Raw genomic sequence first — 19,522 nt, forward strand, 5'->3', positions numbered from 1 at the left:
AGCAGCTATCCAAAGTTCTGAATCCTATGGGTTCAGCACTTTGGATAGCTCCTTTAGAGTTTTGGCTGGTTCTGACTGAAGCCCAGAATAGATCCACAGCCCCACCGAAATCGGAGGCACCAGCCTCCACTGACTTAACTGCTATACCATGCAAGCTCTGCATTCCAATTTTAGTTTTTCCTCTAGCATCACAGAACCCCTTTATTAGTTGATCTAACTTTTTATATATTTCACAGGTGTCTTTTTACTTTCACATATAACTTCAGTCTGAATGTCTGCCACCTCCTCCCACTTTTAATTTCCAAATGCAGATGCCATGGTTTGAACATCAGTCGCTTCCCCCCCCACACACAATTTTACTTTGTTTATGATCTTGCCTGATGAAGACTTCTGGAGAACCCAAAAGCTAGCACAGTATTTTGTGACCTCTGAGTTCACCGAATAAAGAAAGGTATTATGGTGATATGGTATTTAGAAATTTTCTTTTGGAATTTTTCAATAACACAAGAACGTAAGAAGAGCCATGCTGGATCAGACCAAGGGTCTATCTAGGCCAGCATTCTGTTCCCACAATGGCAAACCATCTGCCATGAGTTTGTGGGGCAAACCCACAAGCAGGGCATGAGCGCAACAGCACCCTCCCACCCATGTTACCCAGCAACTGGTGTACATATAGGCATAGTGCCTGTAATACTGGAGGTACCATATAGCCATCAGGACTAGTTGGTTGATAGCCTTCTCCTCCAGGAGGTTGTGTAACCCCCTTTTAGAGCCATCCAGATTGGTGGCCATCCCATCACTACTTCCTGTGGTAGTGAATTCCATAGTTTGACAACGCGCTGTGTGAAGAAGTACTTCTTTTATCTGTCCTGAATCTCCCACCAGTCAGCTTCATAGGATGACTCCGGGTTCTAGTATTGTAAGAGAGGGAGAGAAATGTCCCCTTTCCATATTCTCCACATCATGCAGAATTTTGTACACCCTTTTCAATACCAGTCATTCAAAATACTACTGTTTTGATTATGTCCAGCATATACCTAGTGATTCAGATATGTAAAATTGTAAGAAAATAACATTGTTTCTGTTCTTTTTTTTTAATTAAATATGTGTGGTATTACTGGACTAAGCCCTTTTATTAACAGTGGGACAGCTGAGGCATTACACAGGGCAGCCCCATGGTAGCCAGAGCTAGAGGACATTACTAGGTGCAACTTCAAATCTATTTTTCAGCCCTACTCCAGTTTCAAATGTCTATCCTTCCTCACGATGTTAGATTTTCAAGTTGCCTGGTCAACAAGCAGTGAATTATCGATAGCGTCGCATCTGGCCACATAAATGAAACACAGAAAGTTTGTTGGAGAGGGAGGTCCCTTCCTATAAAAGTAATCGGCCATAAACTTGTATTTAGATGCCCATAACTTTCTGCAGCTGCACTGAGCAGCAGATGATGACTGTTAAATACGCGCAAACTAATGTAGCAAGTCATTCCCCATTAAATCTTGTTATGGTTATGTATCAAAATTACGAGTCACTTGTAAATTTCAGGTGCACCTGCATGGCTGTCTGAGGGTTCTAAGCCACATTCTCCAGTAACATTCAGATTATACGCTAGTCGCTGGCAGTTTCTTTAGCCACCAATGGGCAGATATAGAAAATTTATATTTCATGCAGTGAGATCTATGCTGCAATCCTATGCACACTTATCTGGGAGTAACAATGAGGCTTACTTTGAAGCAGACATGTACATGATTGCACTGTCTGTAAGACACATGAGATCCAGTTCTGAATGCAGTTCCTGTGGAGGATGGGACTGGGACCTTGGATTGTATCCCATGTTAGCCCTACTAAGAGGAGAGCCATTGAAGTGAATGGGTCTTAAGTTGGACTAACATTGGATACAACCCAATGTGATACTGAACAACCCAATGTTCAGTATCAACTGAAGATGACAGCATGATTAGTGCTTATAGCATCATCCTTATCCCTGAGAGATAAAGAGTTAAGGGAGATGTCGGGGTAAGGGGGGGTGGCGAGAAGTCTCTTTTAGTGACACTGTGGGAAGTGACACTGAAGCTAGAGGGTAAAAGGAGGGTCACCAGGTTTAGATCTAGATGATGAGGTCAGAAGCCAGTGCAGTCAGGTGGGTCAGATGTTTGTGAAGGGAAATCTGAAGCAGGAATATCACGTTGCAGGATAGGAATGCTGGATCATCTAAAGTAAAGCTTGCAGGGTTAAAAACAGGAGAGAGGACACAGCCAAGAACAGGATGAACGAGTCGGGTCTATCAGATGCATACCTGTGAGTGGCTCTGCTTCCTATACAAATGAGGAATTCACAGGGAAGAGAAGCTGATATAGCAGGGTTGGGCAATTTGTGGCCCTCCAGATGTTCTGGCCTACAACTCCCATCAGCCCTCACCATTGGCTAACCTGGCTAGGGCTGGTGAGAGTTGTAGGCCAAAACATCTTGAGATCTACTTGTTGCCCACTCCTGTGAAACTGGGACAGTATGACTCAGAAACAAATCATGATTAGACAGAGGTGGGAAAAAGCCAATAAAACAACTTGGGCCCAGGAAACCCACAGAATCCAGCTGTGTATCTATCACTCCAGGGCCTGGAGCTGTATCCCAGAAGGTTTGCAGTTTGAGTCTGCTTTTTGCCACTGGTACTGACAATTCAAGAATCATTGGTTCTCTCATGTCTCACACTATGGTGGGATGCAGGAGAAAGCTTTTTCTGCTGTGGAACCCTGGTTGTGAAATGCCCTCCCCTTGGAGGCCCGATTGGCACTGACAGTGGTTTTATTTTGGCACCAAGTTAAAACATAGCTTTTTACCAATGCCTTTGAGGGCTAATTGGATTCCCTGAGTTTGTACACTGTTGTAACCATTTTATTGTTTTATGTCTTAAATTGGTATTAGCTAGCTTAATGATTTAATATGTTTTAAGAAATTTAAATGATTTATTGTTTTACACTGTTTAAATTGATTTTATGTGTACACCGCCCTGAGATCCTAATGATATAGGGCAGGATACAAGTGTTATAAATAAATAAATACATACATACATACATACATACATACATGCCACAGGAAGCAGCAACTATGATGAACTGGGTCTGAATCAGAGTCTGAAATAAGAGCAGAAGTTGCTCTCCCATAGTAACTGAGGGCATAAACAGGCTCTGCACTGGGCAGGGTAGTACTAGGAAGCAGAAGACTTGCAAGCAGAAGTTTTGGATCCTAGAGTGGGTACCTATTCATGTCGTAATAGAAGCGACATGAGTAAATATTATTGCTGCTTCAGTTCTGGGTTTAAAATCCGAATTAAGTGTGCAATGGGTGGGTGGCTTGTATTATGTGAATGAGTTATCAGCAAGAACTTTGGTACCACGACCTGAGACAATAAGGAATCATTTTCAGAAGAGTCCGTTCACACATTTTTGGTGCCAGTGATCACATGCAGAGAGATCAAGTGTGTGCAGAAAACTCAAGTGCTACGTGAACCCTTTTAGGTTAATTGTGGCAAAGAAAGAGGGAGGATTTGGACAGTGAAATGAAAGGCGCTGGCTGCAGTAGTGCAAAGAACATCCTCAAAGCTCCCGTGTTGCTTGGCTGCCAAGGAATCTCCTTCTTCCCCCTGTACACTTCTCTGTTCCACCCCACTCTCCCAATCTGTGATCTGTTACATGGGCTTTGGGTAGCACATTCTGGGGCTCCATTTGGCTTTCCCTTGAATGCAAATGTTAGTAGGAAAGCATGCAAGAGGGCCACTTTCTCTACTGCTTTTATACGATTGGTGTAGCAGTAGTGCAGATGGGGTTGGTTGTGGGTTTTGAATTTCTCTTCCCTCCTGGCTCCTTATCACTTTCATTGTGATGATTAACCAAACAGCGCAGCAGAACTGGTTTGCTGGGGGCGGGATCTGTCCAGGAAAACATGTGTAGTGTGCCAGCACTGTGTAAAGCTTAATCATATCCTTCTCCAAGTTAAATCCAGCAATGCTTACAGGACAGAAGATTAATTAAGTGTATGACAGGAAATGGTGAAAGTTCAGGTAAGCTTTAAAAAATCATTCAAGTTAATGGTGTTTGCAACTTATCTAAGTTACTGTTAATGATTTTTCTGTTAATCTAGTTTGTTCAGGAATCAACGTTTTCTTTAAATGTGATTTTGCATGGATATAATTTGTTTTATCTTGTTTGCGGCAACAGGCAGCAGTCCCAGGAGAGCTGGAGGCTTGCAAGGGGTCAATCATTTTGTCCCCCAATTCTTCTAATCCCCAAATGCAATGTTCTTCAGAGATTTTTTAATGATGTTTTCAGGCATTTCCTAGAGCTGAGTCCTTCTGTTAAGCTGACATAGATATTGTGTTATAGGCAGGAGATGCCAAGTACAAATAAAAGAGCAATTAAAGCATTGGTGGAAGAACCAGACTAGCCCAGGGTCTGCTCTATTTCTGTGTCTTTAACTGATGGCCCTGCTTCTTCAGGGAGTGATGGATGCATGTGTCCTCATTTTCCCGATCACTAGTGTTGCCATGTGTCCCCACTTCACAGTCTTTTATTGGAAGGGCTGGCAGAGGACAATCCTCTCTTTGAAGGCATCCTTTGTTTGAAGGGCTGTCCAGTCCAAGGCCGATTTAAAGGTCAAGAACCATAAGAAGCGAGAGCAGGGGCCTTGAAGTTGCCCTTCAACAGTAGTACCTGGACAGCAGACTGAGCAGTGTACACAGATCACCTGGTCACAGTCCTCCCGACTGGAGTGAATTGTATTGAATTTCTGTAATCAGTATTCAAATTCGTAGCTACACATAGCAACATGGGCATTTTATGCAAATCTGTGTTCTCCTTTGTCCTCTGGCTTTGGTGATGGATTTCCACCTTTTTGGTGATGCTCAGAGGGACGCCAACACCTCACAGAGCAGAGGAATGTGGAACAGGCCTTCCTGCTCTGACTGGAGCATGTGGTGTTACTGAGGAGCTCAGTTGCCTTGCTGTTTTGGAGGTATGCATCACACACCTTGACTCTAGACTCTCCAGTTTGTCCTGGAAAGCTGGCTAAGCAAGGGTTTAAGGCCCACCAGGGCAAGAGAGCTATTACTTACACTTGTGGACTGCTAACCTACTTGAATTATAAGGAACACCCCCCCACACACAAAAGAATTGTGTCTCCCTGCAAAAGCATCTCTGATGGCTGAGTTACTATTCCAATCAAGCTACCCAAGGGAGATTTGGAATTCGCGCGTTCAGAACCCTGGCAGGAAAAAAGCTAAAGTCAGGAAGCAGCACTACCACCACGGGTAAACCATGTTAGCAGCTGTTTATAGCCATTAAAGTTTAAGGAACATCCCGGCAATGTTTTGCACACTGGACCCTCTATGCACCAATGGCCAGGGAGCTTAATATCCTAGATTCTCCTTCATCTCTTTGTTTTGGGAAATACCCTCCCCCAACCCCTGCTAAGGTATTCAAACAGGACGAGAGTAGAGCTGAGATCTGGTTAGGCTTCACTCAGGCATCTATTTGCAGTTAGCTGTGCTCCCCCCTTGCCTCCCCCCTTAGTTTCCTCCCCGATGTCTGTTTTTGTTATTTTACTATTGGTTTAATCGGGGCTCCTAGGGAATGGCCACACAACCACAAACATCACCCCAGCCCACCCCACCTGGACAGCAAGGGCAAAACCCCTTAGAACATGCCAGTGTTAAAAGGAACCTGCAGAGACCTCAGCTATCCCCCACTTTGCACTTTCCCATCACAGAATCACTGAAGGGCAAACCCAGAACCTGGAACTGTATTCCAAACTTCCTATTTGTATTCCTATGGAATAGGTACATATTTGTGCTTTAATCGCCCTCTCTCTCCAAATTTTCTTCTCTCATCTCTCTGCTCCACCCTTCATCTGGCCCAGTCCCATGTCACGACCTTCCACATTTACCCCAGGTCTGGTGTCAAGGGTATGCAGGGTTGAGCACCTGCTGAGGGCCCTAGTAGGGTCCCACTGACAAGAGCCCCTTGGAGCTGCTCCTCCTCTTCACCATGGCAACCTGCTTGATCACTTGCCTCTCAGTGAGGCCCAGACACCGGTGGTGGTGAAGAGGGGCAGGAGGAGGAGATGCCACTGCCTACTTGCTCACTGGCTCTCCGACTCTCAAGTAAGCAAGCGATAGCAGTGAGACTGGGGATGAGGAGCAATATAGCTGGTGGCAACAGTGGTGGGAAGGTAGATTCACTGCGGGAGCACGCAGCAGAGACAGACAGCTTGATGAACAGCTCCCTTTTATTAGTTACAACACATAGAGACACAGCTGTCTTTCAGCAAGGCACAGTAGCTCACAAACACCCACACCCACACAGAGTGATGAAACAAATGAGGGCCAGCCAGTGGGACTAAGCCACCCCAGGTAAGTAGCAGAGGAGAAACCAGATTGTTCTATTACAGGCCCTTGAAGATTCAATCATCAAAAAACCTGTTGGTTTAAAAGACTAGACAGTAAGGCTATCTCACGTTGGTCCACACTCCACAAAGCCAGGAAACCGGAAGCTAAGGCTGATGCCTTATCAGACATGCCCCGTGATCAGTCAGTCATGATGTTGTGCCACGTCACAAATTGTGCTTGCTTCCAACTGACCCTCCATGCACCCACACTTGTCCTGGGTCTTTCAGTCCCAAATCCAGATTAGGAGGATGGGGTGCCTGGGACCAGCAAAGATGTTCCACGTTGTCCTGGTCCAGTATTGCCTTATGAAGCATCTGAGCCTTACTGTATTGCTAGAGGAATCCTACTGTGAGGTGACCCATGCGTGTTTGCTTGCTTACACCAGTAGCTTGCAGGATGGGTTGAACAGTGAGAGGGAGCTCTCTTCTTGCACCCCTCACCAACCTTTCACTGAGTATAAAATACTGAGTATTTTATTTTTTCTGTTAATTGCCCTTTCTCCGCCTCTCTTTAACCAATCCTCCTGAAATTTTCAGGTCATGTAAAATAAACATTTCTGTCTGGCACGTGCAATATTTAGGAAGTTTAGTGAAAGCCTTCCGATTTTATTAAGGTTAGAATAACCCATCCCCCTAATTTTCATTTAACATGGTGGAATCCTTTTTTGACTGATCACCTTATCTACTGAAGGCACTACTGTGCTTCCAATAATACAGCCAATTTACCACAGTCATCTACATAGCTGTGGTCCAATCTTAAATGAGCTAATCTAATTGAGTCTCCATTCTGTTTCAGAATCATATATTTGGTAATCTTGTATAGTTTTTAAACCAGGTTATATTCTTTGATTCAAGCCTCAGTCTGCATTCAATAGTCTCCAGGCTCCAAAGCAATGCTTACATGTATTTAATACTTACATCTGATTTTACTTCCCCAAACTGGAACCTTTGGATTCTGCAGAAGTTTAGTAGCTTCAGTACAGCAAAGGATCCAATCAGCCTCCACAAACTTCTTTTTCCCCCTCAACTTTAATTTCCCCTAAATAGCTGTAGGACTCAAATAATCCCAAAGGGAGGGTTGGGACTATGTGGCGTCATGATTGAGAAACTGCTGGGGCTTTTAAATAGGTTCTACAATTTTAAAAAAGCTAGAAAAAGCCCTCAGCCACCTCACCTCATAAAGTTCATTTAAGTATGTGCAATCCTTGCAAACCCTGCACAGCCTCCTAAATTCCTCTGAAGTACTACCTCTCTGAAAGGAGCCACTTGGCTTAGAGAATTCTCTCTACCCCCCACCCCCATGCACATTTCCAATCACCATTCTTCTTTTCCCCTCCCCTCCCCTCCCCTCCCCTGTTTGTTCTTTCTTTCTTTCTTTCTTTCTTTCTTTCTTTCTTTCTCTTCTTTATTCCACCCAGAGCATATCTTGGGGAATTCTTAAAGAGAATTCTCTTCGGCAGGCAAGTGAAGTTCTGAACTGTATTTGACTTTATACAAACAGACAAGAGGGTTGGTTTTTCTCCTTCTCCTTTGAGAAGTCTTTGAGAAGAGTGGGTTCACATGGTTGTACAGAAACAAATCGGGCTGTTTTGTTTCTCAGTTGCCATTATCCAGCAACAGGAAGGGCTGTAGCTCAGTGGTAGAGCACATGCTTGGCATGCAGAAGGTTCTAGGTGCAACCCCCAGCATCTCCAGGTAGGGCTACGAAAGAATCCTGCCTGGAACTTTGGAGGGCTGCTGCTGCCAGTCAGTGTCAACAATTCTGCGCTAGATGGACCCAGGGGCTGACTCAGTATAAGGCAGCTTCCTATGTTCCTATGAACAGAAAGCTTTAATTTAAAAATAGGAGTTTTGGTTTGTTTTTTAAGTGGAGGGGAGATAAATATTGCTAATTTATGCAATCCTATGTATGCCTACTGAGAAGTCCCATTATGTTTAATGAGGCTTACCCTCAGGAAAGCGTGCATAGGATTCCAGCACAAGTTACTTTTGCAGGGAGGTTTGCACCTTGATGTTTTGCATGTTTACTCAGAAATAAGTCCTGAGTTGTGAACATGGTACTGCAAGCTTAATACAGTACCTACCCAATTCCATCGAAGGAATTGACTACCCTTTCAGCTCAGTCCTATGGATGTTTTGTCATTTGTGGGTTTGGGTTTTGTTTTGTTTTTTTGCATGAATGCTAGCTTCAGTGGTGAGGGAAAGGCACTTAGTACATGCTCAGAATTTCTCCATAACCTAGCCCTAGTTTTGAAAACAGATTCATTGGCTGAATCCTGGTGAAGTCTTGGCACAAATGAAGTTATGAGGAGGGAGATATAATGAGAGCTTGTGCATAACAAGGAGGAGGTAGAGAGGAGTTTCACAAAACAAGACATCTGTTTTTATGAAAAGTTGCTTGAGGATGGTAGGATGAGGAGGGGTGTTTGCATGGAGGGAAGTAGAATTGGTAGGGGGAGAATGTAAGTGAACAGTGATGAAAGAAAAACATTCTGCACATGCTCAGAGGCACTCTCTATTTAAGAGCATAAGAAGAGCCATGCTGCATCAGACCAAGGTCCATCTAGTCCAGCATTCTGTTCACACAGTGGCCAACCAGATGCCCATAGGAAACCCACAAGCAGGACCCCATAGCACCTTCCCACCCATGTTCCCCTGCTGCTAACATTAGTGAAATGTAAATAAATTCTAGTCATTCTAAATTTGCAGGCATGTATATCCTTCAGAAACTTTCAGGTTTCTTGCCTGGGAGACACCTCTAATGACACCTCATTTTCATACAGATTTATCCAAAAACTATTGGGGAAGGGGTGAATGGAAGGGAAAGCAAATCACTCCCCTTCCACATGAACTGCTGCACCTATCCTTCTGAAACTTTGCTGGTTTCTTACTTAGGGACAACTGTAGGCTGTCTGTAATTTTCAGAGCAATGGTCCACAAGGAACATAGGGAGATAAGTATGTCCTCTTTTGGAGACCTCAAAAGGTCAAGGCCACCCTTGCACAAAAACCCTTGTGGCTATCTCTCTGAAATTTGGCAGACATGATCTCCTCTGATGGGGCAATGAATCCTGAAATTTTTATCCAATTCTTCCAAGGAATTAAAATGTTATTGGCAGTTCCCTTTAAAAGAAAATCAAAATATAAACCCTGCACCTATTTTTCTGACAGTGGGCAGGTGTAATTAGAGATGGACGGAACACTTACCTTCCGTTCCATTCTGTTTCCCCTGTGGGGGGGAGGCGCTCCATCCCTCCTCCCGGAATCCTTGATGGGGGGGGAGGCGATCCGGTCCTCCTCCCTGGAATCCTGCCCAGCCGGCTCCGCTCTGCAGCCAAGCCGCGGAGCCACCGGCCGGCTCCAGCCGCCCGCAGCTGGGACATCCGGCTGCTGGGCAGCCCTGCAGGGACGCAAATGGCGGCTGTCAAAGCTGCCGCCATTTGCATCCCTGTATTTAGCCGTGATAGGCTACGTAAATATTTACGTAGCCTATCACGGCAGGGGGAAAAACCCCCAGTGTACGCAAATGGCGGTAGCCGCCATTTGCGTACGCTGGGTTTTTTTCCCCCTGCCGTGATAGGCTACATAAATACTTACGTAGCCTATCATGGCTATGAAGAGGAAGTGAATGGCGGCCGCAGGACGGCCGCCATTCGCAAAGCAGCGCGGACGGGAGCAGGTAAGTGCTCTGTTTCACGCGCCTTTTGTGGGTTGGGGGTGGCGGGGACTTCGTCCCATGCGCCTTTGTGGTTTTGGGGGGTGGGGGCTTTGTTCAGCGACGGATTTCGGGGGGCCGAATGCACTGGCATTCGGCCTCACCGAGATCCGTCGCGGAGTTCTCTGACATCCCTAGGTGTACTCCCCTTCTAGGGGGCTACCTGAAATTATCATCCAGTTCCGACCAAGAGAAAAAAGTTAGTTTTTTTCTAATTTCCCATGGTAGTTAACAGGAAGCATAAAGACTCATTTTTCCAAACATTGACTCAGGTTTGGTGCTGAGCTGAAGTGGTCTGACTACAAATTGGCCAGAGCAGAAGCGGGATGTTTTTCAAAATGCTGAATCGGGGTCTGAGTTGAAGTGGGGTGGGGGGTCAGTACACACTTCATATGTATGTATGTATGTATGTAATATATACAGACATGCAAGCACATTGCATGCACACCACACACACACACACTAGACATGTGTTTAGACTCGTGTATGCAAATATGTGTTATGTGCCCCAGATCTTTTAAGAACCTAGCAACACCCCTGATCAATGGTAATGCTAATCACTCAGCTGTTGGAGGGGAAGCAGAGACTACATGTAAACTGTCTAGAGAGCTTCAGCTATGGGGTAGTATAGAAATATAATAATAATAATAATAATAATAATAATAATAATAATAATAATAATAATAATAATAATAATAGATGTACCTGGGAGCATATCCCATTGACCTCAGCAGGACTTAACTCTGAATAAAAGAATTTAGGTTTGCAGTGTCAGTCTCTCCTCCCTGTTAAACAGTTGATCAATTCCTAATCATATGGCATGGGTTACAGAGAGGGAGAGAGAAACTCCTGAATCAGGGCCAGAGAATAAAAATGCATTCAAAATTGTGCCTTGTCTCTAAGGAAGAATTTCACAGCTTCCTCTGCTGCTTAGCCTAATTTACGAACCTAATCAGCCTTCGGTTCAGCAAAGTGGTTTGTTTTTAGAAGGAGAGCTACTTTTGACCCATAAAACGCTTGGCATTTAGAAACTGAATTTCAAAGATGTTTTTAAAACAATTGGATAATCATGGCACATTGAGAACATGATGCTGAAGTTAATATCATTGCTGAATATACAATATCTAACATTAAAGCACACATTTTCTTTTTCAATAGCCATTCTTCTGATCTCAACCACAGGTGTTGTTAAAAGGTTTTTTTTAAAACAACCGCTACTTTGAAATAGGTCACCCCACAACAAATACTATGCATTACTGTAGCGAGGCATTGAGTTTTTGTTAGGTATGATTGCATTTGTGTGAAGATGCATAACAGTCAGAACTCTCTTAGGAACCTGGTTTGATATTCCATAAAGGCAAGTCTGTCTCACAGCCTAGAAAGTTCTCATGCACATCCAGCCTCAGTTTTTCCTTCTTTCTGCTGAGTTCACGCAAGAGTGTTTTGCATCCAACTGCTGACTTTTTCCCCTTGATGGAAAGTAAATTGGATTGAATTGGACATCAGGAAGATTCAGGATAACTGTCCATTCCCAGTGGGACAACAATACCCCCACTGGAAACTGAGCTTGGCGGGTTACCATGCCATCCCTAGATTTTGCATTGGAGTCCACTCACGCCTCTCTATTAAGGATAGTTCTTGCTAGGCATTCTACATTCGTTATAAATGGTTCTTGTCCTGAAGCATTTGTTGAGTAGTAGTAATTCATCTCAAATTGCACACTACATTTTTCTTTGCATTCTGTTTTGTGCCAGTATATTAATTATGCAGAGCATTCTGAAATTTCTATAGAAAACTTTCTGTCTGTGAAACTTGCAGTTCTTTGAACACTGTTAATGGATTTGGCCTTCCATTAGCAAAAAGGCACAATGTTGACCATGTATTAACTGATAGTTAAACAGGGGTATTGCTAGGCCTGGGCCACAGATGTATTCTGCAGAGCCCTGAGTGTTGATTGATGCCAGTGGAAGGGGTTTCTCTCTCTGCTTAATTGCCAGATTTCATCTGGGGAGGGAAGGGTTAACTCTCTCTCCCCCCCTACATGCTGCAACACCCCCCCCCCAATCTGCATGGCAATTAAGCTTAGATAAAGAACTTTTTCTGTTGCTTTGGGCAGGATGCAAGTTAACTGAAGTATTTCTTTTATTTAAGATTATTTCGATGAGAAACTAACTGGCTAGCTTTGCCTCCTGTGAAATGTGAACCTGCATAATTATTTCTAAATATATCAATATAAATTACTATATGCAGATTTTATGCAGATTTGCAACCTATGGGCCTGGGCCCCAGACCTTTTACGTGCTAGCAACACCCCTGTAGTAAAGCAAAATAAGGCAATAGCTGTGCTTCCTAAGCATGATTACTAGAAACTAAGCTCCGTTTAAGTCACTGGGGCTGACTTCTGAGTAGCCCAGTTTTTAATGTAACTGTAACTATGGCTGCAATCCACAAGCCCTCTACTCTGGTGTCATCTTATTAAAGTGCAGGAAATCACTCATGGGATAGTCTATAATGAATAGTTCCCTTTGAGTGGCTCTATATCACTAACCTAGTGCCCTCCAGATGTTTTGGTCTACAACTCCTAGGATCTCTCATCATTGGCTATACTAGCTAGGGCTGATGGGAGTTGTGGGCAAAAACATCTGGAGGACCATAAGTTGCCCACTCCTAGTATAGATGGTTATTATGGCAGCCTGGACTCAGATTGTTTAAAGCACCACCATTTTGAATGGAGCCCAGAATTAACAAATTAGTTAGTAGCCAATACAGTTGGCTTAGTTCTGGGGTTAAATGATTTGGATTGCTAGCCCCAGAAAAGAGTCTCATAGTCACATTTCGAACTTCTTCAAAGGCAACCCTATGTAGAACACATTACAGTAATCTAGGGCTTGAATGACCACATCCAGGTTTGATTCCTCTGAGAAAAGGCACAGTAGGATGAGTAGTCCTATTTAATATGCAGTGTGCAAAGAGTTAGGGGAGGGATAATTCTTAGTTTCTTTAGAAATATTAAGGCAGATTGCGGAGTTAGGGGAGGAAAAATTGCAGAGAAGGGTATCTTGCTGAGATGATGAAAACTAGTAGAGGACTCACCCAGAGACTTGGAATAATATATTTTGTTGGACTGCATGACTCCTGGGAACACTAGGTTGCTCACCTGTCCAGGATAATGGAAGCTGGGTGTAGCCTCTTAGTCCCCCCTTTTGTGGGGGGCATTGGAGATGCCAAATATGGGGCAACTGACTTTGGAGTATTGGACAGATGTAGTAGGAGAGCAATTTGCCTGCACTGGTGGCTTTCCCACCTTCCACCTTTAATACTGTATGTTCCACATTGCATTTTTTTTCCCATAAAGGTGCACTTAGGGAGCAATCCTATGGCTGCTAGACAGTGGCTAGATGGCCATAGGATATCTGGTTTTCCGGGAACCGACCATGGAGCCCACACTCCGAGGTCAGTTCCTGGAGAACTGACCTCCCTCCACTTCTGCGCTGCCTCAGAGGCAGCACTGAACAGCCCTGTCCTCCGTGCTCGCAAGAGGAGTGTGGAGCAGCTGAAAAGGGGCATTCCTGGAGACGTTCCGGGACAGGGAGGGCGGAAATGCCTGTTCAACACATCCAATGTGTCGTACAGCAGCCTCCTCCCCCACTCAGACCTCCCACGGCTAGACAGCTGCAATTGGCTGTCTAGCCAAAAATGCAGGGCAGGAGAAGTGAGGAGGGAACGATCCCATCTGTGCTTCTCCTGCCCTGCATTGGATAGGCGTTGGCCCCTGAGTTCGGAGGCAGCCACCTATCTGAATAGGATTGTGCCCTTATTTGTTAAACAGCCAGTCGATATTTCATGTCTTGCTTTCATGGGGCAGAGCTTCTTGTCCAGTACCTGGAGCAGGGTTTTCACATTGTGAAAGAAACGGATTTTGCCTTATATGACCTTGCATTATGGAAGCCATGAAACTCTGTGATGCAAAGACAGCTTTCAAAATAGTGGGAATGGTTCCACCAAATACACCGATAGGTGTCATTAAGCATAATGGTGTATTTTTAGGAAGAGGCAATAGACACACTTGTGTTGTGCATATAGCACCCACAAGGGTGTGTTTTAAACACAAACCCCTTAAAGGGTCCTTATTAACACAGGTAAGTCAGACAATACTGTTAAATTACTTCCCCAAAGACTGATAAGATGCCTGATACTTCTCCAATGTTCTTCCTCTTTTGTAACAAGAAACAACGTGTAACATTTTCCAGTTCCTTGAGCTCCTCTTTGAAGTCTACCAGATAGATGGCTAGGTAAGAACCACATTCATGAACATGGTGGTTTGTGGCCCAATGTGTTTTGGCCTTTTTTATTTTAGGCCTTCTTCAGGGGGTAAAGAAAAAAGTCTGCAGAATTTTTTCAGCAAAAGATTGTCTCCTGTGTCAATCTACTGGTGACACAGGAGACAATCTTTTGCTGAAAAAATCCTGCAGACTTTTTTCTTACCCCCTGAAGAAGGCCTAAAATAAAAAAAACCCAAAATGTGTTGGGCTTCATATAATACATTGAGGGAGCAATCCTATGACCGCTAGACAGCAGCTAGAGGGCCATAGGATATCTGGTTTTCCGAGAACTGACTTCCCCCCACTTCCACACTGCCTCAGAGGCAATACGGAACAGCCCCATGCTTGCAAGAGGAGTGCGGAGCTGCCAAAATGGGGTGTTCCGGGGCGGGGAGGGCAGAAATGCCTGTACGACACATCCAATGTGTCATACAGCAGTCTCCTTCCCTGCTCAGCCCTCCCGCAGCTAGATAGCCGCAATCGGCTGTCTAGCCAGAAGTGCAGGGCAGGAGAAGCGTGGAGGGAATGATCCCCTCCGTGCTTCTCCTGCCCTGCATCGGATAAGCGGTCGCCTCTGAGTTCGGAGACAGCCATCTATCTCCATAGGATTGTGCCTGTAATCTTCAATTTTGCATCCTGAGAACCCATTTCTCCTCTTTGAGATCTGCTTTGGATGCTCACCTCCTTCTGTTTTCCTGGTTTATGGCCATGACTGGGTCAGGCAGCGAGCTCCAGTGTGCTGTGCCAGCAGTACTTAGGACAGCCCCAAAAGAAGAACCACATTACCAAAAAAGAGGACAAAAGGGGACACAGATTTGCATCAAAATTGCATGAGCAAATGTATATGTATAGATGCTAATGCAGAAATAATTACTGTAAGTTAAATAGAAATACAAGACATCTTGTATTTATATATATAGCTTAAGATGATTATGGGCAATAATATATATAGCTTAAGATGATTATGGGCAATAATAGCTTAACGTTGTATAATCCTGCCAGCGAGAAAAGTTAAAGAAGGACAAAATTGTTAATCTTCCTTTTATTTTCTGAAGGAGCTGAAGTCAAATGAATTTGCTTTCCTCCAAAATAATTCCATAAACTTGGCCCTGAGTACTTACTTATAAGGTGCCAGTCCCCCCCCCAAACTAATGCAAATGGAGTTCAATAGTGATGAGTGATATTTTTGTTTAAATAGCACTTTGAGGTTGTGAGCTGATCTTTTGAGATCTCAAAAGGAAATTGTATTCAGTATTAAACATTATTCCAAGAATGCTAACTGGAGCCTGGAAGTCATTCTATTGGTGGCTTAGCATTAGCATAGTACATAATTTTCAACAGAGCATTTATCCCTGTCTAAGCGTAGTGTAGTGGCTGATGTAAGCTGGGTCAAATATTGCCTCAGCTCACTGACAAATTAGGTACTAGGTAGCCTTAGTACATTTGCATACCACTGTATGCCTGCAGAGTAGGGAGGATAAGACTTATCTGCTTTACGGGGTGTTAAGGGTAACAGGAGGGCTACTAACTTTTTATCTAAACAGTGTGGTAGCAGGAGGCAGAGCCTGCTGCAGGTTAGGGGGCAAGACCACACAAGGAAGCCGGCGTAGGAGTAATCCCCTCAGATGCCGCTTGTTGGTCTGCCAACACCTCCCCTGCTTCAATGGAGCCTCGGGTTGGGGGCCGGCTATGTAGGAATCACACACATGCATCTTGCTGTCTCATAGGAACATAGGAAGCTGCCTTATACTGAGTGAGACCCTGGGTCCATCTAGCCCAGCATTGTCAACACTGACTGGCAGTGGCTCTCCAGGGTTTCAGGCAGGTGTTTTTCCAGCCCGACCTGGAGACGCCAGGGACTGAACCTGGAACCCTCTGCATGCGAAGCATGTGCTCCACCACTGAGCCATGGCCCTTCACATATACCGCAGCATGTGAAATGATGTCCTGTGGCTGAGCGTAGCACACTGCTGCCCTACCGTGCATGCCTCTTGTAGTCTACATGGTCTAAGCATGAGAGGTAAAAACAAAAATGCTGCCGCTGACTTCTTCTGATCTTGGTCTTCAATTGAAATTATCTTGGTCTTCACTCAGAAAATTCCAGCACCAGGCCAACTTGTACACACAGTGTTGACCCAGAGATTTAAAAACTACAGCAAATCCCATCCAGATAGCGTTTTTCTGGTTAGCAATTCTAGTTTGCCTAGGGGTGTACAAAACCCCGCTTACCTGGCTCCACTGGGATCCGCGAGGGGGGGAGTTAATCTGGTCCCCCCTCCGGAATCCTCGATGGTGGGGGAGGCAATCTGGTCCTCCCCCCTGGAATCCTGCCCAGCCGGCTCCGCTCTGTGGCCAGTCTGCAGAGCCGCCGGCTGGGCCAATCCGCAGCAGGGCCTCCATCCGCTCCCGGCCTGCTGCAGACGCAAATGGTGGAATGGGGCAATCCCCCCTGCCACCCCACGGAATCCCCCCAGGACAGACCAACCTGGCGGCAGCTCCGGCGGTGGCTCTGGTGGCAGCTCCGGGTTGTCTTCTGGGCTGTTGTGGCCGTTGTAGCGGCTGCCATTTGCATCCCCACCTTAGCCATGATAGGCTATGTAAATATTTGAGCTGTTCGAGAAGGTCTAGGTTGCTCCTGTAATGTTTTCAGGGGAAGACTGTCAGCAAAGGCCTCCTATTCCTTGCTCAGCTCTGGCTGGGGCCCATTGTGCTGGCTCTCCCCTTCCTCTTCTTCCTCAGACGAATCCTCCTCCAGGTAGGGCATGACACAAGGAGTGAAAGCAGGATAACTATGAAACATCAGAGACCCACTTCTCACATTTTGCCCCCCCCCCCCCCCCAGTAGTAACGTATGGCTGTGAGAGCTGGACTATAAGGAAGGCTGAGCGCCGAAGAATTGATGCTTTCGAACTGTGGTGCTGGAGAAGACTCTTACGAGTCCCCTGGACTGCAAGGAGGTCAAATCAGTCCATCCTAAAGGAAATCAACCCTGAGTGCTCATTGGAAGGACAGATACTGAAGCTGAAGCTCCAATATTTTGGCCACCTAATGCGAAGAGAAAACTCCCTGGAAAAGACCCTGATGCTGGGAAAGACTGAAGGCAAAAGGAGAAGGGGACGGCAGAGGATGAGATGGCTAGATAGCATCACCAATGCAATGAATATGAACTTGAGCACACTCTGGGAGAGAGCGCAGGACAGGAAGGCCTGGCGTGCTATGGTCCATGGGGTCACGAAGAGTCGGACACGACTGAATGACTGAACAATAACAACAATGGGAGTCACCCCACCCCACCATTCTTTCCTGCACTGCTGGGTTATGTGAGAAGCCCCAGGCCCCATGGGAGGAGTATGCACTGTAACTCCTCTCCACACTAGTGTTGCCCCTCCTGAAAGTGTGACAAAGCTGACATGGGGAGGAGCCATGGCGTGCGCATTTCTTACGTTACCCCTAAGGCACAGGAACTAGTGGATTTGCCACAGTGTCCAAACCACCAGCATGTGTGACTTTCACATTCTGGACCAAACCATTGGAAACTGGTGTTTCAATAAGGTCGTGGCCAGGGATGGATGAATCTGTCATTTCCAGTTTCTCTCACTTTCCCATTTTTCCAACCTGAAGTTCAGTTTGTCCTGAATGTTGAGAATCTTCCAGTTTTCAGTTCAGTTCATCCCAAATGTGGAGTGTTGTTGTTGTTGTTTTAAATGAAAATTTGTGTGCATTTTTCTCCACATTTTCCCTAATACATGCATTTTGTATGCAATTTTGATGGTGTGTGTGTGTGTGTGTGTGTGTATGTGTGTGTGTGTGTGTATATATATATATATATAATATATTTTGCAAGTAATTTTCCTAATATAATGCATTTTTGACTATTACTTCCACTAATATATGCATTTTTGTGTGTAATTTTCCCCAGTATACACATTTTTGATTGGAGAACTCCATTGCAAAATTTGGAGAAGCATAGAATTTCAAAGAATATTTATGTATTTATTTAATTGTATTTTTAAACCACCCAACAACTGAAGTTCTTTCAGTTGTTGGGTGCATAAAACTTTAAAAACAGGTGGTGCATAAAACATTAAAAACGTATGGTACAACGTATGGTAATACAAAAAACAAAAACAGCACAGAAGAAAACCAAGATAAACTCAGCAGCAAAATAGAGTAGTAAAAGCACTTAAAACAGTTCTTAAAATGCCTGGGAGAATAAGAAGGCCTTCACCAGGCACCAGAAAGAGCATTCCACTCTTGGTGCCACCAGTGAAAAGGCCCTCTCTCTTGTAGCCACCTGCCTTGCCTCATCTGGCGACAGGGGCACCTGGAGCAGGGCCTCAGACAATTATCTTAATGTTTGGGTAGGTAAATAATGGAGTTTTGGTTCATGTATTGGTTCGGAAGTGCAAAATTATCTAAGTTCACATTAAAGTTAAAATATGAACTGAACAAATGTCTTCTCCACCCCTAGTTTTGGCCTTACTGGACCCCAACTTGGTGATTTGGCTCTGGGTTACACCTTTCCCGTGGGCAGAATTGGTAATTTTTTACTTTTATTTTTGGAAATAGCCAGATATGGGTTTTGTTTTTTTTAAAATGTTTATCCTAGAAGGGAATGTACTATTCTTACATTTCTACCATCTGAGGTAGGAATCCCGTTGTTGAAAAATTTCTTTTTTTAAAATGGGCTTTTAAAATGAACCTCTCTAATTAGTTAAATAAAACTCTGAGGATTATCTACTGAAAACAAACTCTATCAAGTGGTAAATATTTTTGAAAGATAAAACTAATTGAGGTTTTAAAATGTAATTTAGTTAACTCTCAGAATGTTTGATGTATTTTTAATGAAAAATAGTTAATTCTTCTAGGATTTGAACTTGTTGCTTTTGAAGTATGAAGGAAACATTACATTCAATAAATGAAACAGACCTGAGTCTTGAAACCACATACTCAGTCCCATTGAAATCAATTAGGATTGCGGCCATATTCTTTGATAAAGATCCATGTCAACAGTTCAGTACTAGATATATTTTTAGGGTACAAGAAAA

The 19,522-nt window shown here is 44.4% G+C and overlaps 1 protein-coding gene across 6 annotated transcripts in view; it reads left to right on the plus strand.

The window, feature by feature from the left end:
• Window positions 1–3,970: 3,970 nt before the first annotated feature.
• LOC146359620 (uncharacterized) overlaps window positions 3,971–19,522 on the plus strand; it is a 38,749-nt gene continuing 23,197 nt past the window's right edge. For 4 of the 6 annotated variants that reach the window (XR_014787294.1, XR_014787292.1, XM_084831835.1 and 1 more), the window contains exon 1: window positions 3,971–4,057. Coding sequence is in view for 2 of the 6 variants with exons in the window: in XM_084831835.1 (XP_084687961.1) it covers window positions 4,033–4,057 (25 nt within the window). In the remaining 4 variants the exon portion in view is untranslated. Of the gene's footprint in view, window positions 4,058–4,901; window positions 5,008–18,945; window positions 19,014–19,522 lie in introns of all 6 variants that reach the window. The other 2 variants (XR_014787295.1, XR_014787291.1) reach the window with 2 other exon arrangements.

The sequence above is a fragment of the Heloderma suspectum genome, chromosome 1 (assembly GCF_057233095.1).
Source record: "Heloderma suspectum isolate Gila_16-S chromosome 1, 16-S_ref, whole genome shotgun sequence".
NCBI lineage: Eukaryota > Metazoa > Chordata > Lepidosauria > Squamata > Helodermatidae > Heloderma > Heloderma suspectum.